This window comes from Gadus morhua, chromosome 3 (assembly GCF_902167405.1).
Source record: "Gadus morhua chromosome 3, gadMor3.0, whole genome shotgun sequence".
Lineage (NCBI taxonomy): Eukaryota > Metazoa > Chordata > Actinopteri > Gadiformes > Gadidae > Gadus > Gadus morhua.
This window is the reverse complement of record NC_044050.1, coordinates 20,380,107-20,400,023: the sequence shown is the minus strand read 5'-3', so window position 1 is coordinate 20,400,023 and position 19,917 is coordinate 20,380,107. Positions and strand designations below refer to the sequence as shown.

Below are 19,917 nucleotides of genomic sequence, written 5' to 3'. Positions count from 1 at the left end.
ATTTTTTGGATAAAAACTTTATTTCATCATCAGGTTTGATCGATCGTTATTTAGGAAATAGAAGAAAAGGGCATTTGCAATCAATTCTACATTTTATTAATCAGAGCACTGAATAACAGTTGCTATAATAAGAAAGACAGGGTTAGATCTTTTGATTACAGTGGATTATATTCTCATCATGTAACACAGACAGAGGTTCTCAGGAAATACAGAAATCCCCAAATCTTAGATTAGCACTCTTTCAGATTACCATTGCAGTGATTCCTTAAAGCACATTCTCAACTTTTTCTACAATTACAATTGTTGCTGCTATCACCATATCATCAAATAGCTTTCATAACCCCCAACACCGCCAAATGTAGTTCATTATTTCGATCAAATAGCAATTAATGACATGAATGAAAACTCCAGCCAAAACCGAGAGATGATAAAGCTAACACATACTAGGTATGCGTTCATGGCACTGGTGTAGTTATCTCAGTTGGAACTGGGAGTGTAGAATTTGCAACAGCGAGGTTGCGATTTAGTGCTGGGGGTACCTGTAAGAGAAGAAAACCCTTCCTCTCCTACCAATTTTGCAACTATGTGACCGGCTCCGAAACGATCTCACTATATAAACTCTGCAACCTCCCAAATAATCATCTCTGCCTCTTAACCCGCCGTCACTGTCCCAAACCTGCAGGCTCAGGTAGATCGGCCGCAAATGCGAAGCAAAACTTAGAGTCTGCCTCCAGTACGGGTCGTTGTTGTTCCGGATGGTGCGAGTCTCGCGAGTGGTCCCTCCAGCGGTCACCTAAATGAAACAATGCAAACGATGTCCGACAGACAATTTCAGCCACACCCACTAATGGAGATAGACAATCCACCGACTTTTACTCGTTTGGTAACATTTGAGAGCAGAAGCAGCCCTGGTTCTTACCTTGACGTAGCCGTCAGTCTTACCGAACCAGCCGTCCCCACGGAGGCCGTTTGCATGGCTCAAGGTCACGCTCAGAACTGTCTTGCTTAAAACCGGGGATGGATGCAGAATGCTGAGGCCCAGGGCTGAAGCCAGCACGGTGAGGAACAGGAGGAGGCATAGGCTCAGCTTCATCTTTCCTCAATGACGCTGGTGGTGTAAGGGTGTAAGAGAGATGATGAGGAAAAAAGATTGGGGTCAAAATGATCAGGAATCCTATAAAGCATTCTGAGCAGCAATGTTTCTATTTCAAGATGTATTTAATAATTAATAGATGAGTTAATTTATCTCAGGTAATTCAACACATTAAGATGACTAGTCAAGCTAACCTGACTGACTTTAATGGAGAACAGAAATTTTAAGGAGCACATATTGGCTGCATTGTTCACGGAGAAAGCCAATACCTTGACAATGGTTCCTGAACTCTGATGAGATATCATGGTCGATATATGGATACATTTGTTACATATAGCCTACCAGTCTGCAAAAAAACATGCTTAAATTATATGATAAACGTTGACTCACCTGGTAATGGCTTCTCTCAATGTTTGATGCCCTGCTGTTCTCCACTGCTTTTATGCTTAAAGGAACAAGGAAATAACCGTAAATGCCCAGTTTGATCCTCGTATTCTAATTAGTAGTTCAACTTGTTCATCAGGTTAGGTAGCCAGCCATCTGATTATTTCTGATGAAGTTGGCTAAAAGACTCTTATCTTGTGAAAGTGTGTTTTGAACATAATTGTATCAGTGCCTATATGCATGTGTATCTTCTTGTGTTCTTCCTAACGGGGGAGTGCCCCCGAAGTGTCTCTTGTGTGATAAATTAAAACGGGGGAGCGCCCCCCCGAAGTGTCTCCTGTTTGATAATTTAATGTGGCTCTCCCGTTCTTGAGGATGACTGGTGCATTGTCTGAGTGTCTACCATTTGCCTGGAGGAGAAATGGGGCCTTCGGCTCCAGCCTTGACCTGACTATATTATCATGTTTGTGTTATGTGTTCGTTGGGTTAGAGCGGTGGGGTGTTCCACAAAGCCGGTTTTATCACATAACCGGGTAAGTTAACCCAGGGTTTGCTGTAACCCTAGGTTTTCCGTTCCAAAAGGATCACGGTATGTTAGTTGCTATAGCAACATATGCTCTGAATCAAACCTGGTCGGACCAGGTTTTGCGCAGGTTAAGTTTGAAACATAACCCGGTTTTGGGTATTTCCACCGGCGTTCACCGCAGATTTCATGTGTTCACAATGGCATGCCCTTTTGATGAAATAACTGCTGATATCAGAGCGCAAATTATACGTGCAATCCACCGGGAGCGATCGATAAGACCACGGCTCGACATCTTGGCATATTGGATGACTTTTTGCTGGAGTGGAGAGATAGTATAGATTCTCGCGCAAATCTTTAATGTATTTAAATAGCCTTACATAGCCAACACTAGCAATCGAGGACCTGGCTTCAGTTCACTCCAGACTATTTGCGTAGCCCTCCGTTTTTTTCAAATGGTAGTTTTATCTATAGGCTATAATGGCTATAATGCTGGAGATGCTGAGCACATCACAGTCGTTTCAGATGACCCAACCAAGATTTGTATCGGCCTCCTATCATACAAAGAGCAATATTGTCTGAGTAGGCCTACTATGCCGAGAGGCATATACAACATAAAGTATAAAATAGTCCCAACGGACTTGCATCCACTGGAGAATGTTCGATCGTAGCCGGCGGCTTCATTACAAGCGCTGATCCATATTGATCTGTGAAGTCGATGAATTGTCACTTTTAGGTTTTCTACCCAGTTCCAAAAAAAGAAACATTTGGAATAGTATGCGCTGTGGCAAGCACACGGTTTGCATGTGTTACTTCGAAGGCAAACAAATCTAAAATGCAAGAAAACACAAAAACCTACATTCAACCAGTGTGGGGTATGGCCCATGACTCTCTGAGGTGGTAGGTAGCCTACCTCCAGGTACCCCCTCCATGCCAGGGCGCCCTGAATTTATGTTTATTAACAGCTCCTCCACTGGGGTCAAGACAATTTGAGGGCCAGATCCAGTCTGCCGACTGTCGGCCTTTTCACGATTGGCTTAAAAAAATTGCTTATTTAAATTTATACCAATACGATGGTGGGAAAAGCTTACCAGTTTGTGTGTTTTTTATACTTCATTTTTATACTTGATCCTCTGACCGCTTGGAAGCAATCGGAGTAGGCTACATATTGTTTTAGAAGAAGGGGTTATGTGGTAGGATCTTTAAGAATGCTTAACTGGGATATTTATATATGCATGGCTCAAATATTAAGGATCATGCTTTTGACGTGTAACTAACGCATTTACGCGGTCAGCGATCCGCTGCCAGGCTTTGGTTCTCCGGGTTCCAGAGGTTTTAGCGTTCCCTTTTCTTGTGATAATGTCCTTCTCCTTGTCATAGCTCTCCAGGAGAACCTGGAGTTCCATTTCATTGAAATAAGCGGCCCGTTTCGCTATATCGATCAGGGTTTCCATGATCCATACATCACGTCTTTTTAAGTTTGGCGTGGACGCGCACAACCCTGTGTTAACCAACCCCGAGTTGATTGAACTAATGCATAACCGCTGCTGTGGAACCGAAAACTCTGGGTTGGTCGGCACAGGGTCAATCAACCTAGAGTTCAGCGTTAACTCAGTGTTTGTTAAACCTCCGTTCGTGGAACACCCCTCAAGAGTTGACTATATTGTAATGTGTCTGCCATGTGATGTGCTCATCAGGTTATTTTTCCCAACACAGCCTCAAACAAGGTGTTGTTCAATGACCAAACCAGTCATTCCAAAGTAGGTATGTTCAACTGGAGACACACAAAGGCATACTAAATGAATGCACTGGATTTAGTTTAATATAGTTTCATGTCATTCTATACGATCGAGCAACCCATACACAGCAATAAAAACCTTTAACACCCAGGCAACTTATTTCCTGAAAGATGTTTTCCGAAAGTGATGTGTTCAGTAAGGAATCTGATTGTTTCACTTTGTTTTGATTGTCTTTGAAAAAAACATGTGCAGTACAATGAGTTCTTTTGTTTTATTAAAGGAACCCTTATCCTGCCCTCGGATGATTGACATAAAGTTATTTGTTTGGTTATTCTATGCTCAAGTACACAACATACCACAAATATGGACAGAGGCCAGAGGCCTGTTTCAGGTAGCTGGTTTTGAGGCAACCCCGAGTTTGTTCGCTCTGAGTTAGTGGAAACTCTGGATTTTCCGTTTCAGGCAGCAGGTTCAGCGCAACCGAGAGTTAGTTGCTGCGGCAACATACGCCGTGGGTCTAACCTGCTCGGGAGGTGGTTAGACCTACTCTGAGTTTGTTGTCTATAAGGCTGAAGGCAGCTCTCCGACAGAAGGAAGTGTTAGAAATGGCATGTCCTTTTCTACGAGAGCCTGTGTACGTAGAGGCTGCGATCCTCAGAAGGAATCTCCGTGAGGAACGATTATTAAGACCCCGGTTGGATATACTTTATTTTCCTGATAATTTTCTTCACGAGCGCTATCTTTTTTAAGCGCAATCCATCATTTATTTAGACCACCTTCTCAGCCCCCATGTTAACTGTCAAACGCACCGGGGGCATGCTTGAAGTTTAAGTTTAAGTTTTTTGACGCAATTAACGCATGAGTAGAATGATCTGCCCCGTGCATCCCACCCGCTCTGTACTACAGTCACTTTAACGTTGTGGCTTTCCCATGATCAGAGTAGCTGACTAACCACGGACCTATAACTGCTGCAAGTCAAGAAACTCATTTTAAGAATGCAAGGCAGAAAAGTCCCTGGTACTGCTTTTAACCAGATGCTGTTCTTCTCTACACGCACATGCTCAGCATAATCGTATGCAATGTTCACTGAAGTAAAACCCTTTGAGTAAACTGTTCAACAAAATAACTCGTCCCACCACAGCCCGTGCTCTAATAAAGACAATCTACTTTTTATGAGGATTTCTTTATTTCCTGAAAGCACAAAGTCATTCATATTGGGTATGTTTTTAGAGCAGGGAACAGTATCCCAGTTTCCACCTCACCCACCTTTAACTTATGTTCCAAAATTTGGATCTCCAAAGCATCCTTTTGCATCTTTTGAATTGTTACAATTGCATGAAGGTTGGTGAGGGCATCTGCTTCAAGTAGCCTAGGGCGATGACGCCATCAGTAACTGGAAGAAGATGATTAGACAGTGAAATGATTACTTGAGCCAGAATATTGCCCCATCTAATTTGTAACGTGCTGTGTTGCGTGTACATATTTAATTATTTTGAATAACCAACCTCTTATAAAGGCATTTCTATCCTGGAGGGTGGGGGGGGTCAGAGGAGCTCCCCCCAGGGATGCCCTCAGCCACAGGACGTATACTCTGTTCGCTGAGGGCCATCCCCTCAGCCTCTGTGAGGGCTGCAGAGGTGGACCCCCTCCAGTCTTCCGGGCCTCTGCTTTTTTTCGATTTGCTAACATGGAGGAAAATGTTACCCTAAAATTCAGTAAGCGCTATTTTGAAGACATGTATATATATATATGTAATGCATTTTGCCTAGGTGTAGCCTTCTAATATATCTAAATCCTATTAACTATTGGCAGTGTTGGGGTGGCTGGGAAATGTACTACTTACATTTACTGCTTAAATATAGGCCCATCACATGTTGAAAATAGCTGTTAAATTAGGTAGAGCAGGCAAAACAGCACAATTGATTTGATTTCAATTAAACATTAGTTTACATTTTTTAACTATATTTTTGTACTTCATCTTCTTTGCTGCCAAGTCCTCTTGGGGCAACTTGGGGTTGCGTAAATTGACACACACACATACACACAATTTACATATTGAATGAGTGGAAGATATTAAACTATCCTCTTATTTTATTTTACTAATTTATTTTACACAGGCATTGACTTGTTCAGCTATTTCATGCCAAGCAATCTCTCGCGCTCTCGCTGCCGCGGCGGTATTGTTTTTTTTTGTTTAAAGGGGTAACTGCTCGGCATACGCGTTCATTAGAATTTCCAATTCCGTGGGGAAAAGTAAGTGGATCTCCGCTTTTGGTCCATGTTTGATCATGTTATCAGAGATCCATTGATGATGGCTCTTTATAGTCAACAGGCACGCCCCCAACCCAGCGTGAACACACCCCGAGTTGATTAAGCCAACGCTGATCGCCTGAGGGGTGTTCCACGAACGGAGGTTTAACAAACACTGAGTTAACGCTGAACTCTAGGTTGATTGACCCTGTGCCGACCAACCCAGAGTTTTCGGTTCCACAGCAGCGGTTATGCATTAGTTCAATCAACTCGGGGTTGGTTAACACAGGGTTGTGCGCGTCCACGCCAAACTTAAAAAGACGTGATGTATGGATCATGGAAACCCTGATCGATATGGCGAAACGGGCCGCTTATTTCAATGAAATGGAACTCCAGGTTCTCCTTGAGAGCTATGACGAGGAGAAGGACATTATCACAAGAAAAGGGAACGCTAAAACCTCTGGAACCCGGAGAACCAAAGCCTGGCAGCGGATCGCTGACCGCGTAAATGCGTTAGTTACACGTCAAAAGCATGATCCTTAATATTTGAGCCATGAATATATAAATATCCCAGTTAAGCATTCTTAAAGATCCTACCACATAACCCCTTTCTTCTAAAACAATATGTACTCCGATTGCTTCCAAGCGGTCAGAGGAAGCATAAAAAACATACAAACTGGTAAGCTTTTCCCACCATCGTATTGGTATAAATTTAAATTAGCCCTTTTTTTAAGCCAATGGTGAAAAGGCCGACAGTCGGCAGACTGGATCTGACCCTCAAATTGTCTTGACCCCGGTGGAGGAGCTGTTAATAAACATAAATTCAGGGCGCCCTGGCATGGAGGGGGTAGCCTACCTGGAGGTACCTACCACCTCAGAGAGTCATGGGCCATACCCCACACTGGTTGAATGTAGGTTTTTGTGTTTTCTTGTATTTTAGATTTTTTTTGCCTTCGAAGTAACACATGCAAACCGTGTGCTTGCCGCAGCGCATACTATTCCAAATGTTTCTTTTTTTGGTAACTGGGTAGAAAACCTAAAAGTGACAATTCATCAACTTCACAGATCAAGATGGATCAGTGCTTGTAATGAAGCCGCCGGCTACGATCGAACATTCTCCAGTGGATGCAAGTCCGTTAGGACTATTTTATACTTTATGTTTTAAATGCGTCTCGGCATAGTACTCAGACAATATTGCTCTTTGTATGATAGGAGGCCGATACAAATCTTGGATGGGTCATCTGAAACGACTGTGATGTGCTCAGCATCTCCAGCATTATAGCCTAGATAAAACTACCATTTGAAAAAAACGGAGGGCTACGCAAATAGTCTGGACTGAACTGAGGCCAGGTCCTCGATTGGTAGTGTTGGCTATGTGAGGCTATTTAAATATATTAAAGATTTGCGCGAGAATCTATATCTCTCCACTCCAGCAAAAAGTCATCCAATATGCCAAGATGTCGAGCCGTGGTCTTATCAATCGCTCCCGGTGGATTGCATGTATAATTTGCGCTCTGATATCAGCAGTTCTCTCATCAAAAGGGCATGCCATTGTGAACACATGAAATCTGCGGTGAACGCCGGTTGAAATACCCAAAACCGGGTTATGTTTCAAACTTAACCTGCGCAAAACCTGGTCCGACCAGGTTTGATTCAGAGCATATGTTGCTATAGCAACTAACATACCGTGATCCTTTTGGAACGGAAAACCTAGGGTTACAGCAAACCCTGGGTTAACTTACCCGGTTATGTGATAAAACCGGCTTTGTGGAACACCCCACTGTTCTGAAACCGAAAACCCAGAGTTGCTTTTCAACCCTGAACTCTGAGTCAACCAACTCAGAGCGCAGGATTAAACTCAGAGTATGTTAAACCAGCTACCTGAAACAGGCCTCAGGTCTACTAAAGTTTTGTTATCAAAGTTTGAATGCCTTTGAAAAGGTGTGCAAGAAATCCAACCTCTACCTTCCAATGATTGACAATGAGCGGTCAGTTGTATTATTCTGCTTAAGCCTATTATATTATGGCATTCTTTTTCACGCCACAAATATACTGGTAGGCGTGAGCTTGTTTATCTCAGCGAACGTGAAAATGAAAGTCAGCTGAGGACATTGTTAGGGGCAATGAGAGGGATTTAAACTGTACACATTTAACAAAGGTAAGAAAACTGGTGACAAAGAATTGATCTATTACAAATACTTACTATTTGTTACAGTTTCATATCGAATTAATGCTATCAGATTTGACAACCTCCAAAACCCAAAACCCTTCAAACGAAAAAAACAGGCTTATGGGTTTGAATCATTATTCAAAAGTTTAATCAAAACAGCCTCTGGGATCATCAATCATCAATGGAGTCATGAGACACAAGTGCACACACACACACACACGCACGCACACATGCACGCAAACGCACACGCCCAAACACACACACACACACACACACACACACACACACACACACACACACACACACACACACACACACACACACACACATACACCGATGAGCTGCTCAGTAATTTGCAAACATTTAAATCGGGCTTCACTATCAGAATATATTATACTACGCTACTAGTTTATTAAAAACACAGATGATTATTATTGATTTTCATCAAATGATTCTATACTTTTTCTTTGGAAAAAGCATAGAACATGAATAGTGGCCACAGTATGTTGCTATGTAAGCACACATCCCTTTTGGGGAATGTTTCCTAGAGACCACTGGGGGGCGCCACTCCCTGACCCTCATTCTGGATGGACAAACAACCCAGTTTTGTGTGTGCGTGTGCGTGTGTCTGTTATGTGCGTGTGTGACAAGTTGTATATAGCAATTTATTCATAGCAAGTTGTATATATAACAGTTTATTCACACATACGGTTTGTATTATATATTGTTGTTATATTGTTGTTACCATGGTAACAATGCCTTGGGGATCCAGTAGGGGGATCGCGCTCCTCTTCCTCATTCAAATAAGACGAGTGAAGGAGAGTTGCGTGTGTGTTTTTTAATCTTTCTCCCGCTACTATTCCCCTTTTTAAAGTGATTACCGATTGCAAAGCAATATATATTTACACATGTTGATTGCGTTTTTCCTTATGTTATGCTTGTTTTAAATGTAGAGAAAATACGTTTTTGTTATACTTATTTGTTGTTTAGTTTCTTGTTAACTCGTACTCTTACTCGTGTAAGCTAGCAGCCGAATACCTCTTGGCCACAACGTAGGATATGAGAATGTTGACGGGTGTTAAAGCGTGTTACTGCTTCATTTATATATAACTATATATTTACACATGTTGATTGCGTTTTTCCTTATGTTATGCTTGTCTTAAATGTAGAGAAAATACTTTTTTGTTATACTTATTTGTTGTCTAGTTTCTTGTTAACTCGTACTCTTACTCGTGTAAGCTACCAGCCGAATACCTTTTGGCCACACCGTAGGATATGAGAATGTTGACTGGTGTTAAAGCGTGTTACTGCTTCATTTATATATAACCCTATATATTATTCAATTATATTATTCAATTAATATATTGTGTTTAATACATGTCATGATATTTGTGGTCCTGGAGCTGAGTGTGCGTGTGTATGCATTTGTCTGTTGTTTGTATGCGTTGTGTAAAACCTGAATTCAAATAAGACGAGTGAAGGAGAGTTGCGTGTGTGTGTTTTTTAATCTTTCTCCCGCTACTATTCCCCTTTTTAAGGGTACAACACGTGTGCGCACCTCTGTGCGCATGAGCGAGAGAACGACATACACAGACAGACAGGCAAACAGACGGTGAGACAGTGAGTTCAACGGAGAGAGGGAGAGAGAGGGAAAGAGAGAAAATAATGCCATTAAACGGCCTCTCTTTTTCGGGGATCCAGGCAGGAAGTGTGCTCAGTGGAGTAAACATGACCGCCCCCCACCAGCCCGCACGACCGCCCAGCCCTCCCTCTCTCCCTCTGCTCCCTCCCACTGTCCTCCTCTTCCTCTCTTTGTCTGTTCCTCCTGCCCTCTCTGCCTGCTCGCTGCGGTCCCCAGGGGACAGGCCAACCCTGAGGAGCCCTGACGGAGGGACCTTTCAATGTGTGTGTGTGTGTGTGTGTGTGTGTGTGTGCGCGTGTGTGTGCTTTACCAAACCACTGTGTACATGTGTCTGTAGAAGCTGCCTTTCACCATCCCAGAGCTGGTCCAGTCAGCCCCCTGCAAGAGCTCGGATGGCATTCTCTATACGGGTGAGACCCCATAGAACGAGTAGAAGAAGACCGCAATCATGTGAACAAAAAACACTCTTTAACCTTCGTCCGTATTCATTTCATTAGGTTCATTTATATTGCCTATTGGTGAATCAGCCACACTCAACATCAAGCAGAATAGATGTGGCCCTTACAATGGCACGCTTTTATGAAATCAAACGTATGCAAAACTCTGGGAAAATAATGTTCAGCCTACAGTGTATCACTGGGTTGAATATAGTGCGTGTGAGTTTTGGTTTGAGAGACAATGATCAGCCCCAGGATTTTGTCTTGTTTAACCAGTTAAGTTGAAGTTATACATCGGTACAAGTCAACAGAAGAAGCTGCGCTGTTTTAAATGTTATTCTCCCTGCGTGTGTGCCCTTGTGTGTGCGCTGCTAACAGGGAAGAAGCAGGATGTGTGGTTTGTGGTGGATCCTGAAACGGGGGAAAAGCAGACAAGCCTAACCACCTCCTCCTCCGAATCCATCTGTCCGAACACACCTCTTCTTTACATAGGACGCACAGGTAGCACACACGCGCGCACACACACACACACGCACACGCACACGCACACACACGCGCACACACACCACACTACATCAACCACTTCTTACATTGTTGTGGGTGCTGGAAATAAGTATTGTCCGTTATAGGTATGAATATGTGTTCAAGTGTTTGCAAAGTCAACATAGCAAAGCCAATTACTACATGCCACCTAGGTGGTGTGGCTTCCACACTCCACCTTCGTGATTTATTTCGGGCCCCTCCAAACATAAAGGCCGTTGGACGTTAAAGGAAGTGTTTAATCCAGGTTATTGTTCCAGTTGTTGACAATGAACATGAGAAGGGTGCTCCGCTGCCATGCAGGAGATCTCCTGAGTGTGCGATTTGGGATGGCTGGTTGAACCTGTACACACTGATTTCTTAGGCCCAATCCCATTTCTACCCCTTACCCCTGCCCCTTGTTTTGAAGGGGGAAGGGGAAGGGGTAAGGGCCTTACGCCTTCCCCTTACGCCTTCCCCTTACGCCTTCCCCTCACCCCTTACCCTTACCCCTTCAAAACAAGGGGGAGGGGTAAGGGGAAGGGGTAAGGGGTAGAAATGGGATTGGGCCATAATGTGCAACAGGTGTGCAGCCTCACCCAGCCCCAGGGTCCAATCAGACCCGGCCAGGTGAGGCTGCCTAACCAGCAGAGGCGGACAGAGTACACAGCTTCCTTACTTGAGTAAAAGTACAGATACCCCTTGCTAAATTTTACTCAAGTACAAGTAAAAGTACTACAGTCAGATGTCTACTTAAGTAAAAGTACTGAAGTACTTGTTTTTAAAAGTACTTGAGTATCAAGAGTACAAGAGTATGTTTTCTAAATATTGCATTACTACTGCCACAGTGCTTACATTTATGTATAGAAACGTCCTACATAGAGTTATGAAAAATGTTAACACCTTGGGGAATGTAAAAGGAATTGAAAGTAAAATCAAGTAATTTTCATCTTTTTACCATGGCAATAGCACAATAGTATACAGTATAACAGTATACTCAAGAACATAAAAACAATTGCTCAGCTTACATAAATATGCAATATCAGAAAAGAAAATTCAGCTAACAATTCTATGTGTGTGAGTTTCTCCGTTTTTTTATCAATCAAATCAACAATCGTCTCTCATCTAATTCTGACCATGGAGTTGGCTTTGGCGGAAAGCGAAGGTGATTGCTGATAGGCTGAAGGCTGTCCTAATCAGTTTGAGAGGGAATCACGTTTGAGAGGGAAACAACAAATTGAGGGTTTCCGTGATTTTTCTTTTCTCCTTTTATTTTTCAGAAGGAGTAACGGGTACTCACGGTTATGGATAGAAATGTAACGGAGTAAAGAGTACAATATTTGCCTCTCAAGAGTAAAGTCATGAGTACTCCCAAAAAATGATACTCAAGTAAAGTACAGATCCCTCAAAATTGTACTTAAGTACTGTACTCAAGTAAATGTACTCCGTTACTGTCCGGCTCTGCTAACCAGCCATCATCCACACACACTCCCACAGTGCGCCTGATGAGAAATGGGTTACTAGGGGAAATAGGTGCCATATCTCGTTAGCTTTAGCACATTAGCTCTTCTCTATGGCTCTACATCGCCACTGTCATTTGAGAAAAAAATCATGGACTTAATTCATTTTTGGGGGAATTGCTGGCTGGAATACAATATTTATACGAGTTGTATTTTTTGGGGGGGGATTAGGAGTCTTTTTTGGATACCATATTCAAGGCTAAGTCCCAACCACCTAATGGGTCCCACCTGAACCTAAGAACCAAGAAAGGTTATATGGGAGTCAGAGTTCAAAGTTCAAAGTACTTTATTTGTCATTGCCATAAAGACAACGAGACAGTAGAGGCAACCAGACTTACACAGCTAAATAATAATAAATAACAATTAATAAATAGATTCATAAATATCATTCATAAAATAATAATAAAAATAATAAAAGCAATATATCTCCATATCTCCATATTAAGGTGCATCAAGTCTTAGAGTGCAGTCCATGGGGGGCAGGGAGGGCTGGGCCGGGGGCGGGGGGAGATGAAGGGGGGTGGGGAGCTCACAGTAGAGCTTCTGCTCTACTGTGAATTGGAATTCAAGTGGCCTAAAATATTCCCGTTGACCTAGTCCAATCTTCGTGATTCTCACTGTTGGCGATAACCTGATTGAAATCAATGCGACAAGAACGCATGGATCAAAGAGCGCTTGTTTTAGTCAATCTTCGGAAAATTGTAGTTTCAGTTTGAGACGCTAGAGGTCGGCAATACCCGCCGTTGCGCAATGACGTCGGCTAGGAAGAGTGGAGTCGAATTCATTTCAAACAGTGCTGTCTTTTCCTATGTTCGAAAGGAAGCACCTTTTCATCTCTCCTCGACCCGATGACTTTTTCCACAAAGGTTAAGGAAAGGAGGCATAAAGGTTAGGAGATTTGACTATTCGTAGAGGCCTCTGGTCTAGTGCCGTAGGATTCTCCCAGCATCGTGGTTCTTTGACCATGTCTCTCATGACGTTATCAATCGAGGATAAGGAAAAAAGGTTGGGAAAGGACGAGGAACGTAATGCTTTAGTTTAGTCTAGTCGACTACAACCTGGGGAACTTTAAAAAACAACAACTGGGGGAAAATAATTGGTAATCAAAACAGGGGATACACATTTTACAAACAAAGATAAACAAAAAGTTGAAAATCACGAAGTGCATGGGGTTGGCAGAGGGTATGACATACACACTCACTCATACGCACATAAACAGACTCACTCACTCCCTCACTCTCCGTTGTGATGTCTGTAATCCTACAGAATACATGATCACCATGTTTGACACCAAGACCCAGGAGCTACGGTGGAACGCCACGTACAACGACTACTCGGCGCCCCCCTATGACGAGAAACAGGACTACAGTATGTCACCCACACACACACACTGCCTCCCGTTGGAAAACATAGACAGGCAAATCAAAAAACTCTTCAATTGATTGTTTACACGCGCCTCTCTCTCCAACACTGTTCCACACAAACAGACGCATCCTTATCTCTCTTGTCTCTCTTTGCAGGGATGGCTCATCTTGTATCCAGTGGTGACGGTCTGGTGGTTACAGTGGACAGAGAAACAGGTAGTGTGTGTGTGTGTGTGTGTGTGTGTGTGTGTGTGTGTGTGTGTGTGTGTGTGTGTGTGTGTGTGTGTGTGTGTGTGTGTGTGTGTGTGTGTGTGTGTGTGCGCGCTCTGAGATGATATCTGAGAGAGTGTCAGCAAATACTTCTAACTATTGCTCGTGTACATTCCCGCTTTGTTCTGTTGTCTTGTGCACAATATATGTGTATCAATATAAGGTCAGTGGTTTTACAAACGGCACGGAGCGCTGTAGATGTTGCTCTAAATCTCACGAGAGAAGGGGCTCAAAGGCCTAGGCAGGAATAGGAAATAGGACCGTCTCTTCTCTCTGAAGTCCTTCTCTACAGCTACTTTCCTTTTTACATGCACATCCTTCCTGGTGCGTTTGTTTGTGTCTTGTTGGTGTAATCAGTGCTTAGCCTTTAAGCAGATGCTTTTATACCAAAATGGACCCTGCATGGACCATTTAAAAAGAGGCGTCATTGCAGGACAAACACAGGTGTCCTCATTACACAAATGATGGGTCAACTCTTTTTATGCACAAGTACACATGTACTAAACTAACCTAGGCTGCATTGGGGGCCTTAACCATGTGCCCCGGCACATCAAAGGAACAGACCCATAATTAGTATGAGTAGTGACATCTGTACCTCTGGGAAGAGGTTACATCGCTAGGCTTGCTCCAGACTGCCTGCAGTCAGGCTGGACATTGGGATCGAACCCGGTACCTTTGTGTGTGTCTTTGTGCCAGGTGACGTCCTGTGGAGTCAGAACTACGGTTCCCCCGTGGTGGGGGTCTATCTGTACTCGGGGGAGTCGCTGAGACACGCCCCCCACCTGTCCCTGGCCCTGGAGACGCTGCGCTACCTCACCTTCGCCTCGGCCAGCGACCAGGCGGACTCCCCCTCCACGCTGAAGTGGAGCTACCAGTTTGTGAAGGAGCAGGCCACTGCCCAGGCACAGCTTGTGTAAGTCGCATGTGTGTGCACACGAGGCCGCACGCGCACAGAATTCCACTGGTCCTGCGTTTTTTAGCGTGATTGGATAGCTCATTCACACTTGGTTGATGTTCATTGGTCCAGGCCTACCCTCTATGTGGGCAAACTGGACTCCCGCCTGTATGCATCCACCTCATTGGTCCATCACGGAGTCCCCCTGGTGGTGAGTATGCGTACTTCCACGCCCTTTTTTTCTTCCCCTAAATGACCCTCACTTCTCGGACTCCCGTCATCGCAAGCCGTTTAAAATTGGATCCACCGGTGACATCACAAGTGACCACATCGTATCTCCCCTCCCCCAAAACTCACGAAAGTGAAAACAATCGAATAAATGAAATCGATCCGTCTATCGTAAATCTGGGTGGACGCTCGTAAACACTTTGATGTCACCAATGGGAAGGCAGCCACAGACGCCTCACACAGGTTGGCCAAACAGGGGCCCTTTAGAAGAACACCCATGCCAGGGCCCTTTTCGTCATCATGGCTTCGCCCACGCTCCACCTGTAGCAAGGGGGTGAGACGTGGGTAGCCAGTGGTTGGGGGGGGTGACTCTGGGAAGTGAAAGCTCTCTCCCCCCCCCCCCCCCCCCCCCTGCAGCCTCGGGGCCTGACCCTAGCCCGCATCGAGGGTCCCATCACGGCCGGCGTGACGCTGCGACAGAAAGGGGAGTGTGAGAGCATGCCGTCCACCGACGTGCGCTATCCCCACGGCAGCACCAACAGCCGGAACAACCACTGGCTGCTGATAGGTAGACGCACGCTCAATTACACAAACACGCGCGCGCGCACGCACCGTGCATGTGCACACACATCCCCACACGCGCGCACACGCACACTATACGCACACCGATATAATCACGCAAAGTGTGTTTTGAAGCCCAATATTTACAAAAGTGTGTGTCTGTGTGTGTGTGTGTGTGTGTGTGTGTGTGTGTGTGTGTGTGTGTGTGTGTGTGTGTGTCAGGGCATCACGAGCTCCCTCCGTTGGCTCACACCACCATGCTGAGGGAGTTCCCCGTCAGCCTCCAGCGCTCCAGAGAGCCCTTCATCCCCCCCCGGACCCCCGCCGCCTCCCACTACAACCAGCACTATGTGAGACCAACACACACACACACACACACACACACACACACACACACACACACACACACACACACACACACACACACACATTAATAGACATACGTACACAGACACATTATCACACACAGATTACATTAATAGACACCCACCCACACATTAAACACACACACACACACACAGACACATTAACACACATAGACACAGATTAACACACAGATTAACACACACATTAACGCACACACATAACCAGACTGGTCAGGGAGAACTCCGTGCAGACATGAACATTTGTTATAAATAATGAGCGTTAGACTGACAGACAGTCCGACGGCCGACTGTCCCACCCTTAATAACAAAAGAAGACGACTCAGAGACACAAAATAAAATCATAAATTACTAGTGATTACTACGCCGTTGGTGTGAACAACCATAATAATAATACCTTTTGCTTCTGTTCACCCTCTCTGTTACCGTGGTTTAGTTTGAGACTGCATCTCAGGGCCAGGGTGAAGGGGACCATGACGATGAAGAGAATGGGGTACGCACGCACGGGACGAAGGGGGTCCGGGGCAAACGGCCCTCCAGAATTCTGCCCTCCTCCCTGTCCCAGGACCCCCTGACGCTGGCAGTCCTCACCCTGCTGGTGGGGGGCTGGCTGGCCTTCGCTCTCACCTACCCCTCGGTCAGTCTGCACCTTTCTCTTTTACCCATCCCACATCAGATGGTAGAATTTAAACTTTTCGTGAAAGAATGTGTGTGTGGTTGGAAAGTGGTATAAATCGTATAAATATCTGGTGGATTCAACTCCATTGCCTAACATTTATTCATTGAGGCCCCGTCCACACGGAGCTGAAACGGGCGAAAACCATCCGGTTTTGTTTTATGCGGTTGAGGAATATCTCTGTAAAGACGGATTCATTGCGAAACCGCATCGAGCTGTAGAAACGCTGTAGTAAATATTCAAGGCGCTGGTTCTCCACAGAAAAAAAGTGGAGCGCATCAAGCCTGCGCGCATACAGCTTGCGCAATGTATACAAACATTCAGTCACGAGGAGATTCAACGTTTTAAATTGAGCAGAAATACTTTTTAATGTACAGGTAGTAATTCAATTTATTAAGGGGCTGTGTTTAAAGCTACAAAAAGAATACCAATAAAAAATTTAAATTAACGCAACTCTGACGTCGCCTAGCTGGTTTGCTTTTTTTTTAGAGAACGCATGCAACCAAAATTAGATAGGTTACCGAATAAGTTATAGTGCAATGTAGTAAAAATAATAATCAATGGAATATCAGATTGTTATTATCGTTAATCCGAACAGTTACAGTATATATCACGCATCAAAGTGCTTTCCAAATGAATTCCTGACTTAAATCTGTTTATTATCCTGTATATCTGAGGTTACCACCAGACAGCAGCTAGTGTAAAGGGTTTGTCCATTGTTTTGAACCAGCGTGCTGTCAAAGTTCAGAAGGTTCAAAGGCCGGGAGGCGACACGGAAACCTCAGAACCACTGAGAGACGACAGCCAGACGAATACACACTCCTCTCCTCCCACCCTCTCTAACTCCAGTAGCGGTAAGCCCTTTCAAAAGTTCATGCTACTCAACTTAAATGTTTTTCAGTTAGCTCCTGTTTATAAGTCACATTCCTCGAAAGAGTCCTCACAAGAAAGTATGAAATAAAAGAATATGTAAGAAATCAACAATTTCAGGTGCTCAGGCTAAATTGGATGTATACTGTGTGGGAGAAAAAGAGGGCGGTTAGATAATGAACACCGTCCTCTTCTGTTGATAGAATTCAAGGCAGCGTCTACTGAATCTCTACCTGAGTCTCTGATAAGCAGCAATTCAGATGCAGACAGCAGAAGCAGAACCACTGGACTTCCACAAACAACTGGTGCATACCACACACACACACACACACACACACACACACACACACACACACACACACACACACACACACACACACACACACACACACACACACGGAAGTAGTAACACATTTACACACATCTGCATAGCTACCCAGCCCCTTCCGGCCACCATTGTATGTTGCACGTTCTGGCACTTAATGTACACACTTATTGTACCCACTTAATCTACATTGCACTTATTCATAGTACTTAATTGTGTAACATCTGCAGTAGCTGCTAGCATTGCTGTACATGGGGAACGGGTTAGCCTAGCGATTGTTAGTACTTGCACTTGGCTCTATGAACATCTTTACTGTACTGACAGTGATATATTGTTTCACTTCTTATGACAAATGTACTTATTGTAAGTCGCTTTGGATAGAAGCGTCTGCTAAATGCCCTAAATGTAAATGTAAATGTACATTTATGATATAAGCAGTGTCTCCGTAAAACAATTGGTCATCGGTAGACGTTGAATAACATTCTTCTGTGCTTCTCTTCTTCTGGTAGAAGTGGAAGGAGATGAGGTCAACGTGGGGAAGATGACCTTCAAGCCATCTGAGGTTCTGGGACATGGTTCAGCAGGAACCTTCGTCTTCAGGTAACCTAGCAACACAACTGGGCCTTTTCTCAATGGTTGAACCGGACAAGAAAAAAGCACCTACACTTAAGCACCGACTCCATGACGTGTCAGTTTGACCGTACGGTTCTTGACCGGGTAATCATGCAAAGTACAATAGGAATTTTACTAGCAGAACGTATTTGCATGAGCGAATCATGGTGGGCTACTTTGTTGAAAAGATTTATTATCACAGAATATGTAATATAATCAATCTGAGCTGTGTTCAGGAGGAACCCAGAATGAGTTCAGGCTCCAAAGCAACTGTTGCCCGGTTACTGTCGTGGACAATTAACTAATTAACGATTTGACTTGGGTCAGTCCCAACATTTCCATGCAGTCTGATTTCGTCATCGGACCAAATTCCAATGTCCTCCAGTCCAAATTAGATTAGGGACTCTCAATCCCTAGAAAGATCAACTCAATAAATGAAACCTTATACCAAAGTTGTATAAAGGCATAATATGCGATGCGTGTAATTAATCCTGACATCACCTTTTTGAATGGTGATATAAATCATGCAGTGTAACTAAAATGCAATGGCCATTCTCGCTTCAGCTAAAACCAAATCAAATCCATCTGTTTGAACTCCCTGGTGGTTTCGGTTCGAAACTGTTGACGCTCCTGTTCGCAGGGGCCATTTTGACGGCCGGCAAGTGGCCGTGAAGCGCATCCTGCCCGAGTGCTTCGAGGTGGCGGAGCGCGAAGTGCAGCTATTAAGGGAGTCGGACACGCACCCCAACGTCATCCGCTACTTCTGCACTGAGAGGGACCGGCTTTTCACCTACATCGCCATCGAGCTGTGCGCTGCCACTCTGCAACAGGTGGGTGTTTGGATGCCGGAGATCCTTGAAGAACCAGTGAACCAAAAAAAAACTTAGTCTTGTTATGAGTGTAGTCATTTGTCCGATGATCGTCATCATAGTAATCTAGGCCATTTTATCACTGGCACGGAAATAAGTCCCCAATTTAGAGGAAAAGTGGTTAAAATTCTGTGTTTTGGGGAAAAACGTTGTGACATTAAAACATGTGTCTGAGCCAGGTGTCTGCATGTATGATGAGTATTCTGATTATGTGTTAGTGTACAAACAGTGTTGTACACTAGTGTTCAGTGTACAAACCCCCCCTCTATGGTGGAAGCAGATAGCGTTCTTTCCTTGAGGTCTGGGGCCTTTTCCGAGGCATTCAGAAGCCACGACCAAGGGGCGCCGGTGGTTTGTGTGGACGTGCGGAGCTCTGTCCGGGCAGCGGTTGACTGTGGCGTCTGTGAGATAGTTTAGCTTTTCAAACACGTATCGTATAACGCTACGGTGTGTGAATGGTGAAGCTCTGTCTGAGCAGGGATTTATTTAATACCCGCGTCCGAGGGTAAGGCTAACAGGATACGTATAGTATAACGCTACGGTGTGCGTGAATGGTGACGATCTGTCGTAGCAGTGTTGTATTTATG

The 19,917-nt window shown here is 44.3% G+C and overlaps 1 protein-coding gene and 1 long non-coding RNA gene across 2 annotated transcripts in view; one reads left to right on the top strand and one right to left on the bottom strand.

Moving 5' to 3' along the window:
- Positions 1-73: 73 nt before the first annotated feature.
- LOC115540211 (uncharacterized) lies at positions 74-1,600 on the bottom strand. Its single transcript, XR_003976137.1, has 3 exons — positions 1,484-1,600; positions 920-1,108; positions 74-793 (listed from the first exon to the last, which is right to left on the bottom strand). It is a non-coding gene; the product is annotated as an uncharacterized LOC115540211 (long non-coding RNA).
- A 7,941-nt stretch (positions 1,601-9,541) lies between these two features.
- Positions 9,542-19,917, top strand: part of LOC115540784 (serine/threonine-protein kinase/endoribonuclease IRE1) — a 13,920-nt gene continuing 3,544 nt past the window's right edge. The window contains exons 1-15 of the mRNA XM_030352360.1: positions 9,542-9,566; positions 9,698-9,771; positions 10,139-10,211; positions 10,617-10,739; positions 13,544-13,645; positions 13,798-13,857; positions 14,608-14,824; positions 14,939-15,017; positions 15,452-15,602; positions 15,818-15,945; positions 16,415-16,615; positions 17,385-17,508; positions 17,728-17,829; positions 18,359-18,449; positions 19,102-19,291. Of these exons, the coding sequence (XP_030208220.1) occupies positions 9,542-9,566; positions 9,698-9,771; positions 10,139-10,211; positions 10,617-10,739; positions 13,544-13,645; positions 13,798-13,857; positions 14,608-14,824; positions 14,939-15,017; positions 15,452-15,602; positions 15,818-15,945; positions 16,415-16,615; positions 17,385-17,508; positions 17,728-17,829; positions 18,359-18,449; positions 19,102-19,291 (1,740 nt within the window). The remainder of the gene's footprint in view (positions 9,567-9,697; positions 9,772-10,138; positions 10,212-10,616; positions 10,740-13,543; positions 13,646-13,797; positions 13,858-14,607; positions 14,825-14,938; positions 15,018-15,451; positions 15,603-15,817; positions 15,946-16,414; positions 16,616-17,384; positions 17,509-17,727; positions 17,830-18,358; positions 18,450-19,101; positions 19,292-19,917) is intronic.